The sequence below is a fragment of the Balaenoptera borealis genome, assembly GCF_965194805.1.
Source record: "Balaenoptera borealis genome assembly, chromosome: 16".
Lineage (NCBI taxonomy): Eukaryota > Metazoa > Chordata > Mammalia > Artiodactyla > Balaenopteridae > Balaenoptera > Balaenoptera borealis.
The window spans coordinates 15,028,815-15,052,348 of NC_138872.1; the positions used below are offsets into that span (position 1 = coordinate 15,028,815).

At 55.5% G+C, this 23,534-nt stretch overlaps 4 protein-coding genes across 5 annotated transcripts; 3 read left to right on the forward strand and 1 right to left on the reverse strand.

Moving 5' to 3' along the window:
* Positions 1-1,399: 1,399 nt before the first annotated feature.
* On the forward strand, positions 1,400-11,586 carry PLTP (phospholipid transfer protein). Of its 2 annotated transcripts, none has more exons than XM_082361753.1 (15): positions 1,400-1,556; positions 2,181-2,291; positions 2,379-2,478; positions 3,156-3,284; positions 3,852-4,007; positions 5,008-5,071; positions 5,172-5,235; positions 6,132-6,223; positions 7,356-7,532; positions 7,614-7,673; positions 8,987-9,151; positions 9,248-9,315; positions 10,461-10,672; positions 10,758-10,834; positions 11,269-11,586. In XM_082361753.1, exons 2-15 carry the CDS (start codon positions 2,192-2,194, stop codon positions 11,398-11,400), a joined length of 1,596 nt encoding a protein of 531 aa, XP_082217879.1. In that variant the 5' UTR covers positions 1,400-1,556; positions 2,181-2,191; the 3' UTR covers positions 11,401-11,586. The 2 variants fall into 2 exon arrangements, with proteins under 2 accessions (XP_082217879.1, XP_082217880.1); XM_082361754.1 differs by lacking the exon at positions 1,400-1,556 and having other exon boundaries at positions 2,163-2,291; positions 10,461-10,503; positions 10,609-10,672.
* On the reverse strand, positions 11,518-18,487 carry CTSA (cathepsin A). Its single transcript, XM_082361758.1, has 15 exons — positions 18,350-18,487; positions 17,945-18,129; positions 17,265-17,376; positions 16,949-16,999; positions 16,772-16,858; positions 16,387-16,542; positions 15,958-16,049; positions 15,503-15,587; positions 14,835-14,926; positions 14,675-14,753; positions 14,448-14,587; positions 13,300-13,375; positions 12,508-12,597; positions 12,229-12,333; positions 11,518-11,973 (listed from the first exon to the last, which is right to left on the reverse strand). Exons 1-15 carry the CDS (start codon positions 18,401-18,403, stop codon positions 11,890-11,892), a joined length of 1,488 nt encoding a protein of 495 aa, XP_082217884.1. The 5' UTR covers positions 18,404-18,487; the 3' UTR covers positions 11,518-11,889.
* Positions 18,488-18,502: 15 nt separating this feature from the next.
* Positions 18,503-20,574, forward strand: NEURL2 (neuralized E3 ubiquitin protein ligase 2). The gene is made up of 2 exons (XM_082361818.1): positions 18,503-19,526; positions 20,335-20,574. Exons 1-2 carry the CDS (start codon positions 18,785-18,787, stop codon positions 20,448-20,450), a joined length of 858 nt encoding a protein of 285 aa, XP_082217944.1. The 5' UTR covers positions 18,503-18,784; the 3' UTR covers positions 20,451-20,574.
* An 873-nt stretch (positions 20,575-21,447) lies between these two features.
* SPATA25 (spermatogenesis associated 25) lies at positions 21,448-23,384 on the forward strand. Its single transcript, XM_082361870.1, has 2 exons — positions 21,448-21,575; positions 21,966-23,384. Exons 1-2 carry the CDS (start codon positions 21,521-21,523, stop codon positions 22,493-22,495), a joined length of 585 nt encoding a protein of 194 aa, XP_082217996.1. The 5' UTR covers positions 21,448-21,520; the 3' UTR covers positions 22,496-23,384.
* The last annotated feature ends 150 nt before the right edge of the window (positions 23,385-23,534 follow it).

Consider the following 23,534-nt stretch of genomic DNA (forward strand, 5'->3'; position numbering starts at 1 on the left):
AACCCTTCGAACACAGCCGAAGCACTTAACTACTGGGCTGTAAACACTCACTTCCGACCTCCCACCCTGCCATGAACAGTCTCTGGGCTCCCCAGTAGTAGCCAAGGATTGTCTTTACCTCTAGTTTCCTGCTAAAGAGGGTTCATAATAATGCCAACCTCACAGGTTGTTAAGAAGATTAAACAGGGCTTCCCTGGTGGCGCAGTGGTTAGGAATCTGCCTGCCAGTGCAGGGAACACGGGTTCGAGCCCTGGCCCGGGAAGATCCCACGCGCTGCAGAACAACTAAGCCCATGCGCCACAACTACTGAGCCCGCGTGCCACAACTACTGAAGCCCGCGCACCGAGAGCCCATGCTCTGCCACAAGAGAAGCCATTTCAATGAGTCCGCGCACTGCAACAAAGAGTAGCCCCCGCTCGCCGCAACTAAAGAAAGCCCGCGCGCAGCAACAAAGGACCCAACACAGCCAAAAATAAATACAAACAAACAAAAAATAAATAAAAGAAGATTAAACAAGTTAATCTGGATCTCGGGTGACCAACCATCCTGGTTTCCCTGGGACTGAGGGGGCTCCCTGGAAGGGAGACTTTCTGTTTCAAAATCTGGGAAAGTTCTGGGCAAATTAGGAGGAGTTGGTCATCATGCCTGGATTCGTGCTTTGTGCTAAATACATGTTCAACAGACATTAATCATCGTTTCTCCTTTCCGCTTTCATGCATTTGATAACAAAATGTTAGCAAGCACCCACTCTGTGTCTGTCCTAGGAGCTGGGAACACCGATAGGCAGTACACGTGCAGAGAACCTAGCTCCAAAGTCTCACCAAATATCCACAGTCCCTGGGGAAATGCCAAACCTCCCTCCAGGTGATTCCAGCAGTTTGTGTGCTGTCTTCCTGGGCTGGCAGTATTTGGATGAACCCCAGTGGGAGAGGTCCCTGGGCCCTTAAGGTCCGCAGGCAGTGACACAGAGACAGTGGGAGTGGGGTGACCGTGGGGCTTCCCATAGTGAAACCTGGCAAGGAGAGGTACTGAGATGATTCTGGGTGGAAGGGAAGGAAAAAAACGTGCCTTGGGCATTGACTCTGTGGCTTGCCCTGGGCCTAAGAGGTAGTTCCTATTGTCACACACATTTTGCTGGATGAGGAAACTGAGGAGGAACCCAAGTGAAGTGTCTTGTCCAGGATCATGCAAGAGGAGATGGGTAACCGGAATTTGAACCAAGGTCCCAGCAAAGCAGGGATTACTGGGGTTGGGCGGGCCGACTTCTGCACTTCCCTCTCTCCTGCCGGGCTTGGGTCCCCCACTTGTCTTGACAACGGCCAGGCTTGTCACGGGGCTCCGTACAGCCCTCTCCACCCTCCCGGCTGCCAGCGTCCCGCCCCATTCCCTCCCAACCCCCGAGGGAGGAGGGGAGAGTGGGAGAGAGGAGGGGGGTCGGGGAGGCCCGTCTTTATAAAGGCGGCTGGAACAGCGCTGCCCGCCAGACCCCGCCGCCTGGATCCCCTGCTTTGCCCGCCGCCCCACGTGACCGCGCCGACCACCAGCTCCACCTTTTAGTGAGTTGGGGCTAGTCCCCATCCACCCCCAGACCCTCGCCCGGCCGCGTGGTCTACTGAACCCGGGGTGGGGAAGAGCTCCCCTGAAGGAGGGCGCTGAAATGGGGGGCACCAGGCAGAAGCCCGACGACAGGTATTTAGGACCTGGAGGAGCCGGGAGACCCGGGAGCCGGAGGTCGGGCCGGCAGCTTTCTCCCTTTGCTCCTCCGGCTCGGGGCCTAGGAGACCGCAAGCCACCCCCCAGGAATGCGCGTGCAGCCGTTCCCATGGTAACGTGCAAGCCGCGCCCGCCCGCCGCAGAGGAAGAGGGAGGTTGTTGTGGGGTGGGGGGGGGGGGGGAGCTTGGTCGCCGGGAGGTCCACACTCGTCATGCGGTGGTTGCAAAAGCGAGCCGAGGAGGTCCCCTTCCTCTCCCCCGTGCCCCAAATCCTCTGGGAGCCAGAGCGCACGTCGCATGAGCCTCAGTTTCCGCGTCTGTCAAATGGAGGCAATATTATTGGTTCCAAGTTCCCCGAAGAGCTATCTCAAGCTTAACGATCCCGGCCAGCCCCCTCTTTTGGTTGGCCATCCGAGGAGTGGGTTTTAGGGGCCCGGATGACTCCCGCGATCCCACCCCACCCCCAGGCCCGCTCGCCATGGCCCTCTTCGGGGCCCTGTTTCTAGCGCTGCTGGCAGGCGCTCAGGCCGAGCTCCCCGGCTGCAAGATCCGCATCACCTCCACGGCGCTTGAGCTAGGTAAGACGTGGGGGCGGGCCGGGGCGGCGGTGGGTGGAGTGGCACCAGCAGCGGGTGCAGGAGCTAAGGGTCTCACTGCTGCTTCAGTGAAGCAGGAGGGTTTGCGCTTTCTGGAGCAAGAGCTGGAGACCATCACCATTCCGGACCTGCGGGGCCGAGAGGGCCACTTCTACTACAATATCTCTGAGTAAGTGGGGGCCGAGGGGACGGGGTCTTGGTAGGGGGCGAGGAAATACCTACGGAGTCTCGAAGACAGGAGTGCTGAGTGTAACGTGGGCGTGGCCAAATCGAGGAGGCTGGACTTAAGACACTGAATGAGGCCCGCAAAGATAAAGGCCTAGCGTGCCTACAGAGGCGGGACCAAGCAGGTGGGCGTGGCCTAAAATGTAGTAGGGACCAAGAAAAGTGAAGCCTAACCTGTGGAATTGAGGCTGGCCAAAGAGCTCCAGAGAGGCGGAGTCAAGAAAATTGCCAGTGGATGAGAGTGGGATGTAGGGCACCCGGGTGGAGCTAATGGGAGAGGTAAGAGGAACCGGAGATAAAGGCCTGTGGTTTAGGATAGTGGGGATAGGGTCTAGCAATCCCAGGGTGGCGGAGGGAAGGAAGTGCAACAGGACTTATAAGAGAGGGGGTGAAGCTCACTTTTAACACCTGGGTCATGAGAAGTTAAGTCTCTGAGCCACCCAAGTCCAAGTTTTCGCCACCCAAGCACAGGTTGGGTACGTGAGGGGCAATGGAAGAATTCATTCTACCCACCGCATCTTCCCCAGGCCTGGACCGGAAGAGGAGGGAATGAATTTGCTGTGGTTGGGTGGGGTCCCCTTTTCTTGGTCCTGAATCTGACCCTGAGGTCTCCTCCCACAGGGTGAAGGTCATGGAGCTGCAGCTGACATCCTCTGAGCTCCATTTCCAGCCAGAGCAGGAGCTGATGCTACAGATCAACAATGGCTCCTTGGGGCTGCGCTTCCGGAGACAGCTCCTCTACTGGTTCTTGTGAGGACCTGGCACCCTCAGGGCAGTGGAGAGCGGTTCAGGAGGACTGGGGGTGCTGTGGACAATCCCTTAGCCTTTTTTTTTTTTTTTTTTTCTGGCTGCGTTGGGTCTTCGTTGCTGCTTGCGGGCTTTCTCTAGTTGCGGCGAGCGGGGGGTGACTCTTAGTTGCGGTGCGCGGGCTTCTCATTGCGGTGGCTTCTCTTGTTGCGGAGCACGGGCTCTAGAGCGCAGGCTCAGTAGTTGTGGCGCACGGGCTTAGCTGCTCCGCAGCATGTGGGACCTTCCCAGACCAGGGACCAAACCCGTGTCCCCTGCATTGGCAGGCGGATTCTTGACCACTGCGCCACCAGGGAAGTCCCCCTTAGCCTTTCTGAGCCTCAGTTTCCTCATCTGTACAATAGGGACAATCTTACCCAATTCATAGACCGTCTGGTATACTGTGCAGAAGTAAGTAAAGTCTTATTAAGAGCAGTCATGATGTAGGGGGGCGAGGAGGAGGGCAGTGAAGACTTGGTTAAGCTCTAAGCCGGAGTGAACATTAACCCCCCACCCCCGCCCCCACCGCAGCTACGATGGGGGATATATCAACGCCTCCGCCGAGGGTGTGTCCATCCACACCGCTCTGCAGCTCTCCCGGGATCCCACTGGCCGGATCAAAGTGTCCAACGTCTCCTGCCAGGCCTCTGTCTCCAGAATGCATGCAGCCTTTGGGGGAACCTTCAAGTAAGCCCCGTCCCCAACCCCAGTGCACGCCATTTGAGACCCACAGCCCATCTGCCTAGTGCAACGCACAATGTGCAGGCTTGGGAGTCAGACTAACTGGGTCCAAATCTCAGCGCCACCACTTCCTGGCTGTATGACCTTGGGCAAGTCGCTGAAGCTCTGTAAGATGGGGATGGTAATAGGACCTATTTTATGAGCTGTGAGGACTGTTTATCTTAATCTATACAAAAATATTTAGAACAGTACCTGACATATAGTACGGGCTAGCCACTTAGATAAGAACCATTGTGAGGACCAGTGTACACAGTGGGCGTGTACTTGGTTCTCAGTAATTGGTAGCTCTTACTACTAACAACAAAAATAATAACATAGTTCCAGGTTTGGGGCTGAGAAGGGGAATTTGTGCTGGTTCTGGAAGAGGGTGGGGGAGAGAAAATGGTGGATTTATTATCTGGTGTTGGTCAATTTGGTCAATTTTTTATTTATTCAACAAAGTGTATGCCAGGCCCTGAGGATTTAGAAAGGAGCACAGAGCCTGACTGGAGGGACAAAACATTTGTCATTGGGGCCTTGAGAGAGGGACCAAGAAAGTACTCTGAGGAAGGGGGGGGGGGTTCAGAGGAGGGTAATCCGGGAGGACTGCCTGGAAGAGGAAGCATCTGCACCCAGACAGGGAAATACATGACAGGAGCATTGAGGGTGTAAGGGAGGACATGAGTAAGCATATGGAGCTGAGGATGCTCAGAGGAGATTTCAGAAACTCTGGGTAGCTTCATTTGGCTGGTGGGGGACAGGGTGGGAGAGGAGGTCTTGAGAATCAGCCTGGAGAAGGGGATTTGAGCCCAAGTCATGGAAAACCTCCATCAAAGAGGTGGTAACTTAAGTCAAAGTAGGGGTATTCCCCCCACCCCCCACCATCTCTGGTCGCTGTGATTTTTCCCAGACCTGGGTTGGGGGTGGGGCAGGGTCTGGATTCACCTGGCCTCTCCTCTCCTCACAGGAAGGTGTATGAATTCCTCTCCATGTTCATCACCTCGGGGATGCGCTTCCTCCTCAACCAGCAGGTGTGGGCAGTGGCGAGTGGGGGGCAGGCGGTGTTGGGGGACAGTGGGGGTGGGCGTGCCCTCTCTTTCGAAGACCTTGACTCTGGCCCCCACCTCCCAGATCTGCCCCGTGCTCTACCATGCAGGGACCGTGCTTCTCAACTCCCTGCTGGACACCGTGCCTGGTGAGTTGGTGCGGGTGGGACCGAGAGCTCTGGGCCCAGCCTTGGAGCTGGAGTGGGGCTGGGGAGGAGGCTGGGTGCGCAGCTATCAGGTAGCACCTGAGTAGGCCCCTTCCAAGCCCTGTGATGGAATAGGCCTGGGTTCAAATGTGGCCTCTGCCTTCCTGCGTGACCCAGGGTAAGTACTCACTTTTCTCACTTGGTTTCCTTGCCTGGCTGAGGACCACTCCCCTGGGTTGCTGAGGGTTGACTGAAGGCATGGCTGTCAAGATCCTTAATATGTGCTTGCTGTTGGGGCCTCATTTGTGTTCATCACCGGGCACTGAATAGGAGCTCAATTAACGTGAATTCTCTTTTCCTAAGCTATGAGATCATCATGCCACATACAAGGGGCACGGGACAGGAAGGAGAAGGCAGGGGAAACCAGTGAGAGAAGGGAATCCCTTGCCATCTTGTTTAGTGACTTGATGAAACCTATGTACTGATAGTAGTAGTAGTAGTAATAACAACAACAACAACAACAGTAATAATAGGGAGTTCCCTGGCGGTCGAGTGGTTAGGACTCAGCTTTCACTGCTGTGGCCCCGAGTTTAATCCCCGGTCGGGGAACTAAGATCCCGAAAATCGCCCAGTGTGACCATAAAAAAAAAAAAAAAAAAAACCCAAAAAACAAAACAACCACAAAATCCCCACAATAATAATAATAGCTAACATTGTTGAGCACTTCCTGCACACCAGGCACTAAATGCCTTCCACGTAAAACTAATTTGATCCTCATAACAACCCTATGAGGGAAGTATTATAATCACCATTCTATGAATGAGCAACTGAGGCCCAGAGAGCTTAAGCACCCTGCCCAGCATCACACAGCCTTTCGTGACTCAAGCCCCTCCCCGCAGTGCGCAGCGCTGTGGACGAGCTCGTTGGCATTGACTACTCCCTCCTGAAGGATCCCGTGGCCTCCGCCAGCAGTCTGGACATGGAATTCCGGGTGAGCTGTCCGGCTGGTGTGTGTAACCAGACCCCCTCCTTCTGCCCTACGTTGCTGGTTTTAGGTCCCTAAAGCACAGCTGTGACACGGCCCCTCCATTGCTGGGGATGCAGTGGCTTCCCACTGGCTACAGAATCAGGTTCAGCTCCTGGGTCTGGCACTCAGCCTTGTTCATCTTGTCTGGCCCCAACTTTCTAACTTCATCCTGTTCCTCTGCAGCTACTAGTTCCAAAAAATGCCCTTCGCTTCCTACCTCAGGGCCTTTGCTCATGCCCTGTCTTCCCCCATCTTCCCTGAAGGAACTGAACATTCAGTTCTAACGCACACAATCTCATTTCATCCTCTCACAACCCTGTAAATCAGGTAGTGACGTTATACTCATTTTAGGGATGTGGAGACTTGCTCAGGGAGGCGATGGCACCTGTCCAAGGCCACCCAACTAGTATGTGGCCATTACCATTGCTCCTCCCAGTGGAGTGTAGTAGAGTTTCAGAGCACAGACTCTGGAGCTAGAATGCCTGAAGGCCAGCTCCCAGCTCTGCCACTTACTAGCTGTGTGATCTTAAGCCAGTGGCTTAACCTTTCTGTGCCTGTTTCCTAATACGCAAATGGAAATAATACAGTAAGCAAAGATAATCTCGGGACTTCCCTGGCGGTCCAGTGGTTAAGACTCCATGCTTCCACTGCAGGGGGCACAGGTTCGATCCCTGGTCAGGGTATTAAGATCCCACATGCCGCATGGCAAGGCCAAACAATTAAGAAAAAAAAAAGAAAAGATAATCTCATGGGATGTTATGTGGATTAAAGGAGCTGGTCTAGGTAAGGGGCACAGAAGAATTACTGTGTATGTGTAGGCAGCAGCTGCCATCATTACTACCATCTAGTCTCAAGGCCCACTCGAGTGCTACCTCCTCCCTGAACCCTCTGCTGAGCCTCCCTTCTCCAGTCTGATGGGATTGCTCCCTTGAAGCACTCCTGCTTACCTTCCTTTCCATGCTTTTTGTGAAAAGTACCTGTTGAGTCCCCCAAGGACAGCAACCGGGTCCAACCCCCCACCATCCCCACAGAGCCTGGAGACATCTGGGTGCTGGGCTAGTCTGCCCTGGCCCTGACCCTGATCCTCCAACCCCAGGGGGCCTTCTTCCCCCTGGCCGACGGCAACTGGAGCCTGCGCAATCAGGCGGTGGAGCCCCAGCTGCCCGAGGAAGAGCGGATGGTATACGTGGCCTTCTCTGAGTTCTTCTTCGACTCTGCCATGGAGAGCTACTTCCGGGCAGGGGCCCTGAAGCTGTCGCTGGTGGGGGCCAAGGTATGCCAGCGTCTGTTTGTGGGATGGGCAAGAGGGGGCCTGTGATGGAGCTTCTGCCTTATCCCCAATTCCCTGGTCCAGGTGCCCCATGATCTGGACATGCTGCTGAGGGCCACCTACTTCGGGAACATCGTCCTGCTGGTGAGTGTCAGCGGGAGGTAGGAACCTGGCGGGGGGGTGGGGCGGGGGGTGGGCACGCCATCCGCACACCCGTGATGGGACCGGTGAGGCAAGTAGAGCCCCCCAGTGGCAGCTGTGGAGTAGACGGAAGGCTTGGCCTCCTGCCTGTGGCCACATCCCCTCACCTGGCCAAGCCTGTTTCCAGGTCTGTGAAGGGGGCCTGCTGCTCCCGCTCCGTCTCCTTCACAAAGCCATGAGGAGGGTGGGCTGAGAACCCAAGCTCGGCCAGTGTAGGGGCTTTCACAGCGACTGATGTATTATCCTTTTTGCTTATCTTCCCTTGTTTAATGGGGAGTTAAAATTTTTAAAGAAATAGTTCAGTGATCATTAAAGGACCTGTCCTTGGTTCTACCTTGTAAATGATGGAGCTGAGATTTGAACCCAGATAGGAATCTGTGTGATTCCAAGTCACCTTGCCTCTCTCCTCTATACTATGCAACCTCCCAGAGTTGTCATGAGGATTAAATGCATTAATACATTTGGAGCAATTACAACAACAGAGGAAGTGCTCAGTCAACACCAGCTGCTAGGAATGCTATCCTTGTCATCATCATGATCGTGGCCAAGTGTTGTTAAGAGCATGGACTCTGTTGCCAGACTGCCTGGGTCTGAGTCCCAGTTCTGCAACTAAATAACAACTTGGACAAGTTGCTTAACCTCTGTGCCTCAATTTCCCCATCTCAAAAATGGGTGTAATTTAATACCTGCTTCACACAGTTATTGTGAGGTTTAAATGAGCTAACACATGTGAAGTGTTTGGTGAAAAGTAAGCACTTGGTCACTACACTACCTGTAGAAGAAATAGCTCAGCAGTTTCAATAAAAGAGGTATGGCAGGGAGCTTGAGATTTCTTTTTTTTTTTGGCCATGCTGCGTGGCTTGCAGGATCCTAGTTCCCTGACCAGGGATTGAACCTGGGGCCATGGCAGTGAAAGCGCCGAGTCCTAACCACTGGACTACCAGGGAATTCCCCGGGATATTTAACGCAAAGAGACTGTCCCGGAGGAGTCTGGATTGGAGATGGGTCCTGAATCCTGAGAACTCAGGAAAGCAGAAAGAGAAGGAAGGAGGCATTCCTAGAATGAGACATTCCCTTGTCTGAGCAAAGGCAGAGGCTGGACACAGTTCTGGAGGGTTCCGGAAGCCAGACCAGTCTTCCCATTTGTGTCTCTGGGCTCCCAGATGGTAGAGCCACCCCCTCCTCCCCGTGGACTCACCAGGGAGGAGGACTTGACCCGTCTGGAACTTGACCTGTCCTCCCTGCTCTGTCCCCAGAGCCCGGCAGAGATCGACTCTCCGCTGAAGCTGGAGCTGCGGGTCACGGCGCCACCACGCTGCACCATCAAGCCCTCGGGCACCACCATCTCTGTCACTGCCAGTGTCACCATCGCCCTGGTCCCACCCGACCAGCCCGAGGTCAAGCTGTCCAGCATGACCATGGTACGGACACCAGGGTCGGGGCTGCGAGGGATCGGGGAGGAGGACTGCGGACACCCTTTGGGGCCGTAACACCACCCTCCCTACCTTCCTACACAGGATGTCCGTCTCAGCGCCAAGATGGCACTCCGGGGGAAGGTGCTGCGCACACAGCTGGACCTGCGCAGGTGGGCGAGCCTGTAACCTCCCTGAGCCTCAGTGTCTTCTGGATAATCACACCTGCCCAAAAATACTGGGGAGCTAAAATCCAGTCATACCTATAAGCCACTGGAGAGCCGGGGTCTTGTTAATGCATAAAAAGTGTTTCATTTTAGTGTAGTTTCTCTGCATTCTCACCACCCAGAGGCAGCCAGAGCAGGTATTATGAGAGATGACGAAGCTGGCCCAGCAAGGTTAAATGACACGCCTACAGTCACACGGCAAAGTGCATGAGAACATGGATTTTGCACATCTTAGCTTTGTGATCTTAAAACAAGTCACTTTATCTTTCTGAGCTTCATTTTCTTCATGCATTAAATATAGAAAATAGTAGCACCTACTTTCCAAGGACGTGCTGTCCAATGTGGCAGACAGTAGCCACATGGGGCTATTTACATTTAATTACAATTAAATAGTTCCTCAGTTGCTCATTTCTATAATCACATGTAGCTAATGGTTACTGTGTGGACAGTGCAGATATAGAACATTTTACAGAAAGTTCTATTGGACAGCGTTGTTCTGGGGAGTTAAATGAGATAATGCAGGGTAGAGGTTAAGAGTCTAGATTCTGGAGGCAGGTTCTGCAGTTTGCCAGCTATGTGACCTTATGCAAATTATTTAATCTCTCTGGGCCTCATCTGCCTCCTCTATAAAGTGCAAATTGTAATAGTGCCAATTTCTTAGGGTTGTTATGAGGTGGCATTTTAAAATAGTTTAATAATATTTAACTTTTTAACATGCATAGTATCTGGCAGGGAGTAAGCACTGAAAGTTTTGCTAAATAAACGTAAACAACACGTGTAAAGCCATCAGCAGAAGTCTAGCTTATAGGAGGTACTCCACAAATAAAAAGTAGCAGACTTGAAATTAAACAAACAAACAAAAAAAACTGGAAAAAAAAAGTAGCAGACTTGGAGAAAAGGCGACTCAAAGAGGGAGAAATGACTCACCGAAGGATACACACCTGGAAATTGGTAGAACCCCCTGGAAAGGTTTGTAGGTGTAACATCTAAGACGGAAACTCAGGGGCTTTGGGTGGGTAGGCCTGAGTGGCCTGGAGAAGGTGGAACTTCCAAGGGCTTGTGCCCACTGGACCCTTCTTTTTTTCCCACAGGTTCCGAATCTACTCAAACCAGTCTGCATTAGAGTCGCTGGCAGTGAGCTGGGAATGGGGGGGTGGGCCAGGGCTGGGGTTGAGGTGGGCAGCGAAGGCGAGCCCACCCTCTACGGGCTGCCCTGACTTCCTCCCTCCTCCCTCCCAGCTGATCCCACTGCAGGCCCCTCTGAAGACCATGCTGCAGATCGGGGTGATGCCCATGCTCAATGGTAGGGTTGGGGGAAGTGAGGAGGGAGGGGGAAAGGACAGGGGAGCCAGGTGGGCCCAGACTGAGCTGGCTGTTCCCACCCACAGAGCGGACCTGGCGTGGGGTGCAGATCCCACTCCCTGAGGGTATTGACTTTGTGCGCGAGGTGGTGACAAACCACGTGGTGAGTAGGGGTGCGATGGGGAAGGAGGGCAGAGCCTTCCCCTCCCTCTACAGCTCTCGTGTGCCCTCCGTGACCTGATCCTAGCTTCTCCCTTATCAACTGCCTCTTCTCATTTTAATCTTAACATCAGATTCCTCCAGCCCTTTGCACTGGCTGTGTCCTCACCTTGGAACACTCTTCCCTGATTCTACCCCCGGTGCCTACTAATCTTTCGGGTCTTAGCTAAGAGCTCATGTCCTCCAGGAAGCCCTCCTTGACCTCCACAGGCTGTGCTCCTGCAGCCTCTGTTTCAGCACCCTTCACAGGGAGTTATAAGAACCGCTCTGCTGCTCCACCTCTCCCACTAGATTGAGGCCAGGGACTCTTGCCTCCGTCTCTAAACCCTGCTCTCGGTAATGGAGTGAAGAGACTCCCTTCTCTGCCTCCCTGCGCAGGGTTTCCTCACCATCGGGGCTGACCTCCACTTTGCCAAAGGGCTGCGAGAGGTGATTGAGAAGAACCGGCCTGCCAACACCAGGGACCCCCAAGCACCCAGTGCCCCGCCACCCTCCATGGCAGCTGTCTGAGTCCTCAACCCCGACCCTGGCAGCTGCATTCAGGACTCCACCGTCTCTCATCCCCTCCCTCACCCCGTCGCAGCCTCTAGTGTCCTCTAACCCCCCAGTGCCACAGAGAAGATGGGGTTTTAAGCTGTACCCAATTTAATTCCATAATCACAGTCAATCCATCAATTACAGTCCGTCCACCCTCCCCATGGGCTGTCCTGAGCTCTGTTGTGTTCCTGGGATGCAATCAGTGCATTGAGGGCATTCTTTAAGCAGGGAGGGGGCCAGTCCTCACCCCAGTGAGTTATAAAGTGCAAACTCCCCCCAGACTGTATATGTGAGGCGCTGGGGCCAGGTCTAGGATGCACAGGGCTGTGGAGGGGGGTGGGGGCAGTTCTGGAGGCAGGGATCTGCCCCACAGGGGCATTTTGCATAAAGGAGGACCCCCCTTCTGGCAGGAGAGGCTGGGAAGGGCTGGATCAGGCAGTGGGGGGCTGCTCCCCGTGGTCATCAGTATGGCTGCTTATTCAGGAAGCGGGAGAACATGGTGAGGGCAGCCTGGGGCTTGTCAGTGGGGACCATGTGTCCGGCACCCTGAAGGGCAAAGCTTTGTGAGATTCCTTCCCTGTACAACCCCTGCCCTGGGGTGCTTCTTTCATCCTACTGGACCCCTCTAGCCAGTGGCCTTCCTGCTCCCCCAATCCATGTTTTTCCCATCTTCCCCCCGAAAACTTGCCCTTCCACGGGCCAGATGGTAACCCAGCATAAAAGGAGGTCAGAAGGAAAGGACAGACGGGTCCTGGCCCCTCCCCTCCAGCCCCCCTAGTCCTCACCAGGCCCAGGCCCTACCTTGATGGTAAGAAAGGCGATGTGGGAGAACTCCTTCACGAAGCCAGCGATCTGCTCCCCGCCGTCCCCGTAGTCCACCAACCAGGGCCGGCGCTGTACCTCCATCTGCCCCACCAGGAAAGACTTAGCAGCCTGTAGCTGCCCCATCATCTCTGCTCACAGCCACCAGCAAGACCTCAGGGACCGGGAACTCCTCCAGGTTTGCCCCCTCTGTCTGCCAGAGCCACGCTGCACTACCCCTGTACCGGCCCAACCCCGGGGCTGGGACCCCGGCCTCACCTTCTGGTTGAGGGAATCCACAAACCACTCATCTCCCATGAAATTGCAGGCCATGTCCACATCTCCGTTGTACAGCAGGATCCGGTATTTCTGAAGCAGGGCAGGGGAAAAATGGGGGGTTTGGAATAAGCCCAAACCCCAGCCCTTCCCCGGTTCAAGCCCTACCCCTCAGGGAATTCAAGAGGCCCAGCTAAATAGCATAAACCAGGAAACGCTTGTGTTTTCTGACCACTTCCTACCTGCCCAGTGCTCTGCTAAATGATTTCCCTATGAAGGTAGTAGATACCATCAGTAACCCCATTTTATGGATGGAGAAATCAAGTCTCAAGATATATGGGAAACTTGCCCAGAGTCACCTGGCTAGTAGGCTAGTAAAGGGACTTGTACTCAGGCAGTCTGACCCCAGAGCCCATGCTCGAACCACTGTGCTGTACAGAACCTGGTCCTACCCCAGCTCTGCCAGTATCTCCTAGGTGACCTTGGACAAGGCCCTCTCCCACCTCAGACCCCAGTCTGCCTCTCTGTAACACGATCTGACTAGCTCTTCTCACCCTAACGGCTCCTTGGCTGATGCAGACCTCTCTGCCCCCTCCAGCAGAGCAGCATAAGGTGGGGACAGAGCCAGGTTCAAATCCTGACCCTGCTGACCACAGGACCTAGGGCAAGTGACTTCACTTCTTGGAGTTTCAGCTTCCCCTGTCCTGAGTGGCGCCCTGAAGGAGCCCCCGCCTCGCCACACTGCTCCAGGGTCCTGAGGCTGCTGGTGGACCCAGCTGTGCTGCCCCCACTCACCTGTGCGGCCAGCAGCTTCAGGTACTGGGAACACATGGTTTGGTAGAGACGGCGGTACTGGATATTCACCAGGAAGCTGCAGGAGCACGCGGGCAGGAAGACCAGGTCCAGGTTGGGGGAGAAAAAGGGACAATAGATCAGACGCCCTCCCCTACCCCCTGCTATTCCCAAGCTCCAGCCTAAGAGGCTGATAGCTGGGATTCAGTCCCTCCTTGGGCATGTAACCTCTCTAGGACTTATCTAGATGGCGGGGGCAGGGGAGGGCTGGAATTCAGAGGTCCCCAACTCTCCTCCATTTAGAAATATACAGGGACACTTTGTTCCAATGGCTGGGGTGCAACTGGCATTAGTGCATAAGGGCTCGTGCTGACCAATCAGAATGGACCTGAGTGGCCCCTGCTGTGCCAGGCGTCACCCTCTTACTTGTAGGAGTCATAGGAGATGTGGGCAGCTAAGGTGGTACTGGAGTCAGGGAGGGGCTGGGGATGGGAGTGTCTTTTTACTAAATACCATTTAAGTAATTGATATTTTAACAACCAATGTGGCTACTTAAGAATGAAGTGGCTGGGACTTCCCTGGTGGTCCAGTGGTAAAGAATCCGCCTTCCAATGCAGGGGACGTGGGTTGGATCCCTGGTCGGGGAACTAAGATCCCACATGCCTCGGGGCAACTAAGCCCGTGCCACAACTACTGAGCTCGCACGCCTCAACGAGAGAGCCTGCCTGCTGCAAACTACAGAGCCCACGCGCCACAACTAGAGAGAAGCCCGTGCGCTACAACTAGAGAGAAGCCCATGCACCGCAACGAAGACCCGACACAGCCAAGGATTACAAACAAACAAAAAAAAAGAATGAAGTGGCTGGGGGGATTCCCTGGAGGTCCAGTGGTTAGGACTCCTGCGTTTTCACTGCCAAGGGCTCGGGTTCAATCCCTGGTTGGGAACTCAAAAGAATGAGGTGGCTGAATATCAATCAACTTCAGGGTCAGGGACCTTGAACATCCTATTGTACAATTCACTGTCACACCCCGAACGCCCTCTGTGTCCCCATTGAGAAACCCTAGCCAAAGGATCCCTGGGAACCTTTCTGATGCCCACGAGTCCCAACAGCCCGCCATCCCCCAGGCCACGAGCGGTCACAGAAACCCACTTGCACACGTCCCAGCGGGGCAGCTGCTTGGGGATGTGGAGGGCCTTCCGCACGAGAGGGTAGTTGAGGTAGGTGGAGGCGGCTGTGGTGTTGGTGCAGGGGGGGTCCAGGCGCACCTTTCCCGCATAATGCAGCAGTGCCTGGGGGCGCACAGAGGGTCAGGATCTTCGCTTCCCTGCCCTGTCCCTCCCCACCCTGCTGGGAGGTAAGCGTGGGCCCTTGCACACCTGACGCCACGTCCGCTTGGGTGGCAGGCGAGTGAAGATGTTGCCCAGATCCTGGATCACGACGGTGTCCTTCTCGTACCTGCAAGCGAGGTCGGGGGATGAGTGCCTCAGCCTCCAGATGGGACTGGGGTTGGCCCAAGGGACACACGGCAGGGCCCACCTTGGATGGCTGGGCACCCCCCCAGCACATGGAGCGTAGAGGTTGTAGACGTTGAGGCCAGAGCTGCCCACGATGTGGGACACTTCCTGAAGCTGCAATGACACCCCAAAAGCCACCATGCTTTACAGAATCCTGGCCTCCCCATGACCTCCCCAACAGCGCCCCAAGATTTATTGCTCTCCTACTTCGCTTGGTCACTACCCTTCCCCCCCTTTCTTCACAGGCAGGGAAACTGAGGCTCAGTGGAAGGAATCTGCTAGTCCCGGGTCCAAATCCTAATGCCTCTACTTCCTAGCACTGTGACTTCAGGCAAGTGACTTCAACATGCTTGGCCTCAGTTTCCTTATCTGGAAAATGTGCCTAATACCATCTCCCTTGAAGGAGACTCTTGAAGATGGAACAATCCACACTGCCATAGTTGAGCACAGTCCTGGCACATCGCAGACGATGGATGAGTGAGAAGCCCTTTCCCCTCACAGGGAAGTCACAGGAAGTGGTGTGGAAACACATCCATACTCATGTGTCCCAGAGAACGTCGAATTGCTGAAGGGTGCAGGATAGGAAACAACAGGGGGATGGGGGGGGGGGGAGGAGTCCCCAAAGGGGATGTGGTCCCCTTCTCAGGATGGGGGCTGTCAGGGTGACGGAGGGCAGGGGCAGAACCTCACATTGGTCACGCATTCTGGGTCTTTGTTGTCGTAGAAGTTACACTTGTTTTGAGAGCAGCAGTGGGTCTGGAGGGAAGACCAGAGCCTGTAGGAGATGAGTGAGATTTGCTGAGGCCCATGGTGGGCAGAGAAGGCGAAAACCCCATCTTCTCAACCTCCCATCACGGCCTGGACCCAAGGAACCTAATCCCAGGGAACAAGGACATTTATCACAGGGCGTGATATGTAGCTCCCAAACCTGGCTGCCCTGGGCCATGCTGCAGCCCTCCTTCGTCCCTGTACACTCTGATGTCTGTGCTTTGGCCTTTCAGCACCAAAACCTTTCTAATAAACCCAGCCCCCACCTTCTGCTCATCAACCAGGGTAGGACCCGGGATATCATGTGCCTGGAGGACAGACCTGAGGTCCCATGACCTGCCACGCCCCAGACATTGCCCAACGGTCCCCTCCCATACCTGTTTCCCAGAAGGCCATGGTAGTAGGCGAAATAGACCAGGGAGTTGTCATTCTGCTCATAGCAGGAGAGTCCATTGCCCACAGCCAGCCCCTGTGAAACACCCAGGGCGTCAGCTCATCTGGACGGTGAGGAAGAAGAGCCTCCCTTGACCCGCACCCAGACCTGCAGCAGTCTGGAAACTGAAACCCAGGCTGGTTTGTGGGAGTGGGTGGGTGGGGGAGGCCACTCAACGTGAAGAATGGAGCTGGCAGCTTGATGAGTAGGCCCCCTGTTGTGGAAGGCACACAGGCCGGGGAGAGGCCAGCTAGTGGCAGGGATGTTATGAAGGAAGGCTGGGTTGCAGTGGAGGCGCTGACCTGTTTGACCTTGCTAACCACAGGGCTATGACCCCAAGATGCCTCCCTTCCCTCCTGCAGCCTCCCTGCACCTGAAGGTTCATGCTGGGGTCCTGCATGACCAACACTGCCAGGGTGGGGATGTAGACGCCGGCGTAGCTCTCTCCCGTCAGGAAAAGCTCGTTGTCCTTGTATTCCGGGAAGAGGCCGAAGAAATCTTTAAGGGCTTCAAAATTGCTCTGGGCCACCTGGGGATGGCAGGATGGAGGCAATCGGGAAGTGCTGGGGTTTGAGCTAGAAAGAATCTCAGAGATAATGACACCAACGCACCCTGTTTGTGCAACAGGATGTGACTTGTCCAAACCACACCACCTAGCACGCAACAGAGCCATGGATGGACTCCAAGGGCATGCTCTTTCTCTCCCCACATCATGCCACCCAGCAAGGCTGGGGCACGTGGGCAGGCAGCAGACTCACCTCGGTGTCATTGGTTGCATAAGACTTGTCATCGGAGTAGGAAAAGCCCACCCCAGCTGGGGACTCGAGGTATAACACATTGGCAATCTACAGGGGAAGTGGAAACGGGCTAAGGAAGGCTCCCCACCCCATCCCAGTGCCCAGACACCCCCACAGGACCCACAGCGGCAGCGATACCAGGTTCCAGGAATAGGGGTTGTACTCCAGAGTGGCACCGTCTGGCTGGATCTGCGGAGGAAAGAGATGGCTAAGTCCCGAGAGCCAGCTGGGGGTAGGGAAAGGGCCACCGTGCTGAGTACTGTACCATCGGGCAAAATCCCTGAAAGGTACTAATAGTCAAGCCAATGGTACAGATGAAGAAACTGAGGCTCAGGAAAGGGACACATTTTCAGAAGATCACAAAGTCCTTTTCTCCCTCTTCCCCACTTTTTTCCTTTGGGAACTGTCCCCTCCCTGCCCCTTACCAGGGGTTACTGAGCTGCTTTCCACTCACCAGGAAGGGGCCGTGCTCGGTGAGGAGGCCGTCTAGGGAGCTACAGCCCGGCCCTCCATTGAGCCACAGCACCACAGGGCTGCTCTTGGGATCCTTCTGGGACTCCACAAACCTGGGAGGGAGTCAGGCTAGGATGGGTGCAGGCGGGGGGAGGGCTCCTTACAGCCCTCCCTGCTCCCAGGCTCCTTCAGGGTCTTAAGAACCACCCCCCCTACCCCACCCCCACCCCCGCCCAGGCTTCCCTGGTGGCGCAGTGGTTGAGAATCCGTCTGCCGATGCAGAGGACAAGGGTTCGATCCCTGGTCCGGGAAGATCCCACATGCCACGGAGCAACTAAGCCCGTGAGGCACAACCACAGAGCCTGTGCTCTAGAGCCAGCGAGCCACAACTACTGAGCCCGCGTGCCACAACTACTGAAGCCCGCGCGCCTAGAGCCTGTGCTCCACAACGACAGAAGCCACCGCAATGAGAAGCCCGGGCACCGCAACGAAGAGTAGCCCCCGCTCGCCGCAACTAGAGAAAGCCTGCACGCAGCAACGAAGACCCAACACAGCCAAAATAAGTAAATAAATAAAATAAATTTATATTTTAAAAAAAAGAACACCCCCCTCCCTATCATCTCCCCCGGTGGGCATCGCAGTGTCCCTCCCAACCCCGCCCTGGGAGGCAGGGCTGCAGACCAGTAGTGGAGGTGCTTGGAGCCGGAGCCTCTGAGGTAGCCAGAGTACTGGCGGAAAGACGGCTGCTTGGCCAGCCCTGGCAGGTACTGGATCTCGTCCTGGTCGGGGGCTGCCTCGCTTCGGGGCGCCCAGGAGAGCAGCAGCAGCGGCAGGAGGAATGGCGGCGACAGCGCGGCTCGGACCATCTGCAGCAGGAAGAGGTGCCGGCTGTTTACTCGCTCGCTCGCTGCTCAGCCGCCCCTGGGGAAGAGCTGGCGGCTCATCGGCGAGGGAAGCCCCGGCCCAGTCCCAGCTCCCACCCGCTGAGCTTCCTCCGCCGCGCCGCGCCGCGCCGCGCCCCGCCCCGGGGGCTCCTGGATCCCTTCCAGCCTCCGTGATCCCTTCCAGCCTCCGGATTCCCCTCACCTCTGCTCCCTCGCGTCCTTGCTCTCCCGGAGGTGGCCCGCGACTGGAAGTCATGTGTACTGCGAGTCACGTGTGCTCCAGCGTCATGTGACAGTCTTCCTCCTGCCCATCCCGCCCCCCGGTTCCTGAGCACCCGGAAGACGCAGGGGGCGGTGGCGGCGGTGGTCAAGCCAGGTGAAGGTCAGTGGGCCTCGCAGGTCGTATCCCGGGCGCCGGCGGTCAGATGACCCAGGTGTGGATGGCCAGGATCCTCCAGCCTCCCGGGGACTCCGTTCTAAGCGGGATGGCTGAGCAAGCGGCGCTAGGACCCCTGGGCAGAGCCTCGGGGAAGGGAGTCAGGGGGGCAGTACCTTACATGGTGCCCCCGCCGTCACCATCTGAGCCCGCTGCCCAAAATAGCCCCCGGCGCCCGCTGGCCTGCCTCATGGCTGGGAGATGGCTGCTGCCTCCGACCCCGTGGAACTGGGTGCGCCCTGGGGACCCGCGCGCCCCGAGCCCCCTCCCACCCGCTTCCACCCGGTACACGGTGCCAACATCCGCGTGGACCCCTCCGGGACGCGGGCCACACGCGTGGAGAGCTTCGCCCACGGCGTGTGCTTCAGTCGCGAGCCGCTGGCCCCCGGCCAGGTGTTCCTGGTGGAGATCGAGGAGAAAGAGCTGGGCTGGTGCGGGCACCTGCGCCTCGGCCTGACTGCGCTGGACCCCGCCAGTCTGGACGCCGTGCCCGAGTTTTCGCTGCCCGACCTGGTCAGCCTCGGCCACACCTGGGTCTTCGCCATCACGCGCCATCACAACCGCGTGCCCCGGGAGGGCCGCCCGGAGGCGGAGGCGCTGGCCCCCAGCTGCCCCCCACCCCTCCTGGTGGAACCGCATCTGTGCATTGAGCAGTTTCGCATTCCCCGCGACCGCCTGGTGGGCCGCAGCCGGCCCGGGCTGTACAGCCACCTCTTGGACCAGCTCTATGAGCTAAACATGCTGCCTCCGACCGCGCGCCGGAGCCGCCTGGGCGTTCTCTTCTGCCCGCGCCCCGACGGCACGGCTGACATGCATATCGTCATCAACGGCGAGGACATGGGCCCCAGCGCCCGGGGGCTGCCAGCCGCCCAGCCCCTCTACGCAGTGGTGGACGTCTTCGCCTCCACCAAGAGCGTGCGCCTGGTCCAGGTCGAGTATGGCTGTAGGTATCCCACACCCTGGGCAGCGACCCCTCCTGGCCCAGTGTCGGGACAGGAACCTGCTAGGACTCCTGAACCAGGTAGCAAGGCCTTGGTTTGTCCAGCATTATTTTAGAAGTTGGGGAATCTGACTTCAGATTCTGCCTCTACTTGTGATCTTGGACAAGTCACTTTCCCTGGCTCTGGGCCTCAATTTACCCATCTTGGCTGTGATTGATTAGGATGCCCTCTAACTCCCTTTCTGGCTTTGCCAATATTTTCTGCATTAACCTAGGGCATGAATTCTACACCGATTTTAGATTTTGGTCCTCTTTGAGAATTATGTGCTCTTTTATTAGACAAATGCTCATCGATTTGGGCATACCAGTTTAAAGGCATCACTTTTAAACCCCATGTGAGAGCTTCTTAATCCTGAGGTCTGGTTCACGATAGCCCTGTTAAGCCTTTTATTTATACATCTGATGACGTTTTACGAATACAGTGAACGAGAACCCTCTCTGTGTCGGGCCTGTGCTGGAGGCTGGGGGTTGCACAGGTTAATCAGACACCACTCCTGCCCCCAGAAGCTGCTAAGCGAGGGGGAAGGGAGCAGGATGGGTGCTGTAATGGAAATAGGGCTGCAGAACTGGGAAAGTGTTGTGAAAGAGGTGCTTATCTCAATCATGTGAATAACCCCATGCCAGGCTGGGCCTGGAGAGTGAAGGGACTTGCCCAAGTTAACGACAAAGAGGGAACCAAGACCTAGATCTAGGTCTCAGCCCCGACCCCACCCTCGCCTTCCTTTTGCCTTTGACAACCTTCTTTCCACAGTGCCGTCCCTGCAGACTCTGTGCCGCCTAGTGATCCAGAGGAGTGTGGTGCACCGGTTGGCCATTGATGGGCTCCACCTGCCCAAAGGACTTAAGGATTTCTGCAAGTATGAGTGAAGGCCTGCAGCCACCCTGGAGCAGGGCCACGTGAATGCATCCTGGCCCCAGAGGTGTGGTTGCCCTGAAGCTGGCCATACTGATACCAGCCAGGATGGAAATAAACACAGTCGTTGCTGATGCAGATCCTTGGAGGGTCTCCTTGCCCCTGAAGCCTGTGCGGGGCACTTCTTTTAGAATCACTGGGGGTCAGCAGGGCAGGTGAGAGAATGAGAGAGCATTTTGACATCACCTAGACCAGTGGTTCCTAGCCTGGCTACTCTGTATCTGGGATACTTAGATTGCTGGTGCCCCAGACCCCATCTCTGGAGATTCTCATTTGATTTGTCAAAGGATGAGGGCTAGACATTGTTTTTGTAAAAGCTCCCCTAGAGATTCTAAGGTACAGCCAGGATTGAGAAGCATTTCCCTAGAACAGAGGTCTCAAGTTTGGCACATGTTATAACCACTTGAGGAACTTTGAAAAAATACTGCTAACTGGGATTATGATTTAATTGACCCTGGGATAAGTCTGGGCATCAGGATTTCTAAAAGCTTCCAAGAGCATCTAATGTGCAGCTTGGGGTGAGAACCAGTGCCCTAGACCAAGTACTTCATTTCACAGATGGGAACCTGAAGCCCAGAGATGGGAATGTATTTGTCCAAGGTCACACAGCAAATGAATGAATGCAGAGTATTCCTTCTCTCACCCTACAGAGCACAAAGCACCAGACTCCTTTAATTGTATCGCTGATCATTTGCTTCCATACAAATGATCTTATTTGACCCTCATAACTTCTGGTGAGGTAGTGGGCAGTCATTACCCCCATCTTACAGCTGAGGATGTCAAGGAACAAAACTGTCCAGGTGACTTGCCCAAGGTAAAGGCAAGAACCTAGAATGCCCAGTTCCTGGTCCAGTGCTCTTTTAACACTATCCATTGTCATGTACACGTTCTAGAATGAACAGGTCAATGAGCTGGGTTCCAGGTGTAAAAGGGAGGGACTATGAGGTGACATTCTAGAAGGGCGGAGAGGGTAGGACAGGAGGCAGATGACTGTTCCCTCACAAACAGGGGCTTTAGAGCAGCCATGTCCTACTTCATGTCTCCACAAACTCATCCAGGTCTTCTGCCTTCCGGCCAAGGTGAGAGGGGGCTCCTGGAACTGGAGGGTGTACTACAACTTCCCCTGAGAACCTGCTTCCTGGCTCTGGGGAGGTGGAGGTTCTGCTGGGCATTTTTGGGCTGGACCTGGAGTCAATTCTCTTGGAAGAAAGCTATTCCAGAAGTCCTTGCCAATAGCTACCCACTTGCTCATTCATTCATTCAGCAAACACTTCTCCATCACCTGTCTGCATTAGGGACTGCCTGGGGCTGTGGCTATGAGTAAAACCTAATTCCCAACCACTGGACAGCGCTCTTGGGCTGGGATTAATTGCCCCCAATCCCAGTGCTCTGCTCCTATGCCCTGCCCCTCAGAGCCTCCTCCTCAAAGAGACCAAGAATAACATTCCATCCCGTTCCTGTCTCTGCAGGTGGGGCTGCTTCTCTGGGCTCATCCCTTGGCCTCTATAGTCCTGTAGAGCCAGTGGTGGTGGCCTCTGGTGGACAAGGGCCACTGAGCCAGAAAGCTGAGCAGGCGACACCCGTTGCCCAGGCCTGGGGCCCGGCCCTGGCAGTGCCAGAAGCCAGGGGCTGCCCTGGGGGGGCTAGCTGGGAGCCACTGCGGCGGAAGGAGTACAGCTGGTACTGCCACAAGTTCCCCCACGCGAGGCAGCCGGAGAGCCTGGGCTGGGAGGATGGCTGCTCCAGAAGCAGAGCTCCCTACCTGGGTGGCCCCAGCAGACCTGGGCCCCTGCTGTGTGGGCTGCCCTCTGAGGCAGGAGGGAAGGAGGCCGGCTCCCAGCCCGACATCTGCATTCTTACCTTGGCCATGATGATCGCTGGCATCCCCACCGTGCCTGTCCCAGGCCTACGGGAAGAGGACCTGATCCGGGCAGCTCAAGCTTTCATGATGGCCCATCCAGAGCCAGCGGGGGCTGTGGAGGGGGCACGGTGGCCCTAGTGAGATCCCGGAGGGGCCAACCTCCTGGCTCCTGCTTGCAGCGGGATGAAATAGCACCAGACACATAGGGTGGCTTCTCCGTATGGTTTTTGGGCAGGCAGGGTCGGTGGTGTCTATGGCAGGGATGCAGATAGGGTGGTGGTTTGAGCCACTCTGACAAACACCAGCCCATCAGGGCCCAGACCCCAGGAAGTTTCCAGAAACCGTTAAGCCAGGCCATAGGTCTTGTCAGATTGGTTACAATGAAAATTACCAAGGTAGGAGGCCCTGCTTGGGGAGTGGAGGCTTCTTTTTGTACTGTTTTGGTACTTGATCAAAAGTTCTTGGGCTTCCCTGGTGGCGCAGTGGTTGAGAATCTGCCTGCCGATGCAGGGGACACGGGTTCGAGCCCTGGTCTGGGAAGATCCCACATGCCGCGGAGCGACTGGGCCCGTGAGCCACAACTATTGAGCCTGAGCGTCTGGAGCCTCTGCTCCGAAATAAGAGAGGCCGCGATAGTGAGAGGCCCGCTCACCACGATGAAGAGTGGCCCCCACTCGCCGCAACTGGAGAAAGCCCTCACACAGAAACGAAGACCCGACACAGCCAAAAATAAACATAATAAATAAAAAAAAAAAAAAAAAAAAAATAGTAACCTCTAAAAAAAAAAAAAAAAAAAAGTTCTTGTACAAAGCCCTAGGCAATGTGACTTTTCCTCTTGCCTTTTGTTTCTCACCCTGCTGAGGGCAGGTGATAGGACCACAGGCGAGGAAGGAAAATAAACTCTTATTTGAGCACCCACTGGGCATCAGGCCCATTACATGCCCACTCACCTTTAATCTTACCGGTGCTCTGGGGATCTCCATTTTCACAGATGAACAAATTGAGGCTTAGAGAGGTGACGTGACTTAAGTCGCATAGCTAGTAAAAGGCAGCACCAGGCCTCAGAAATCAGACAGGGAAGATACCAGGATTTGTATGTAATGTCAGACTCCAAAGTCTATTCTTTCCATAGTATTTCCTAAACTGCTTTCTACAAGACAAAACACTAGACAAATGC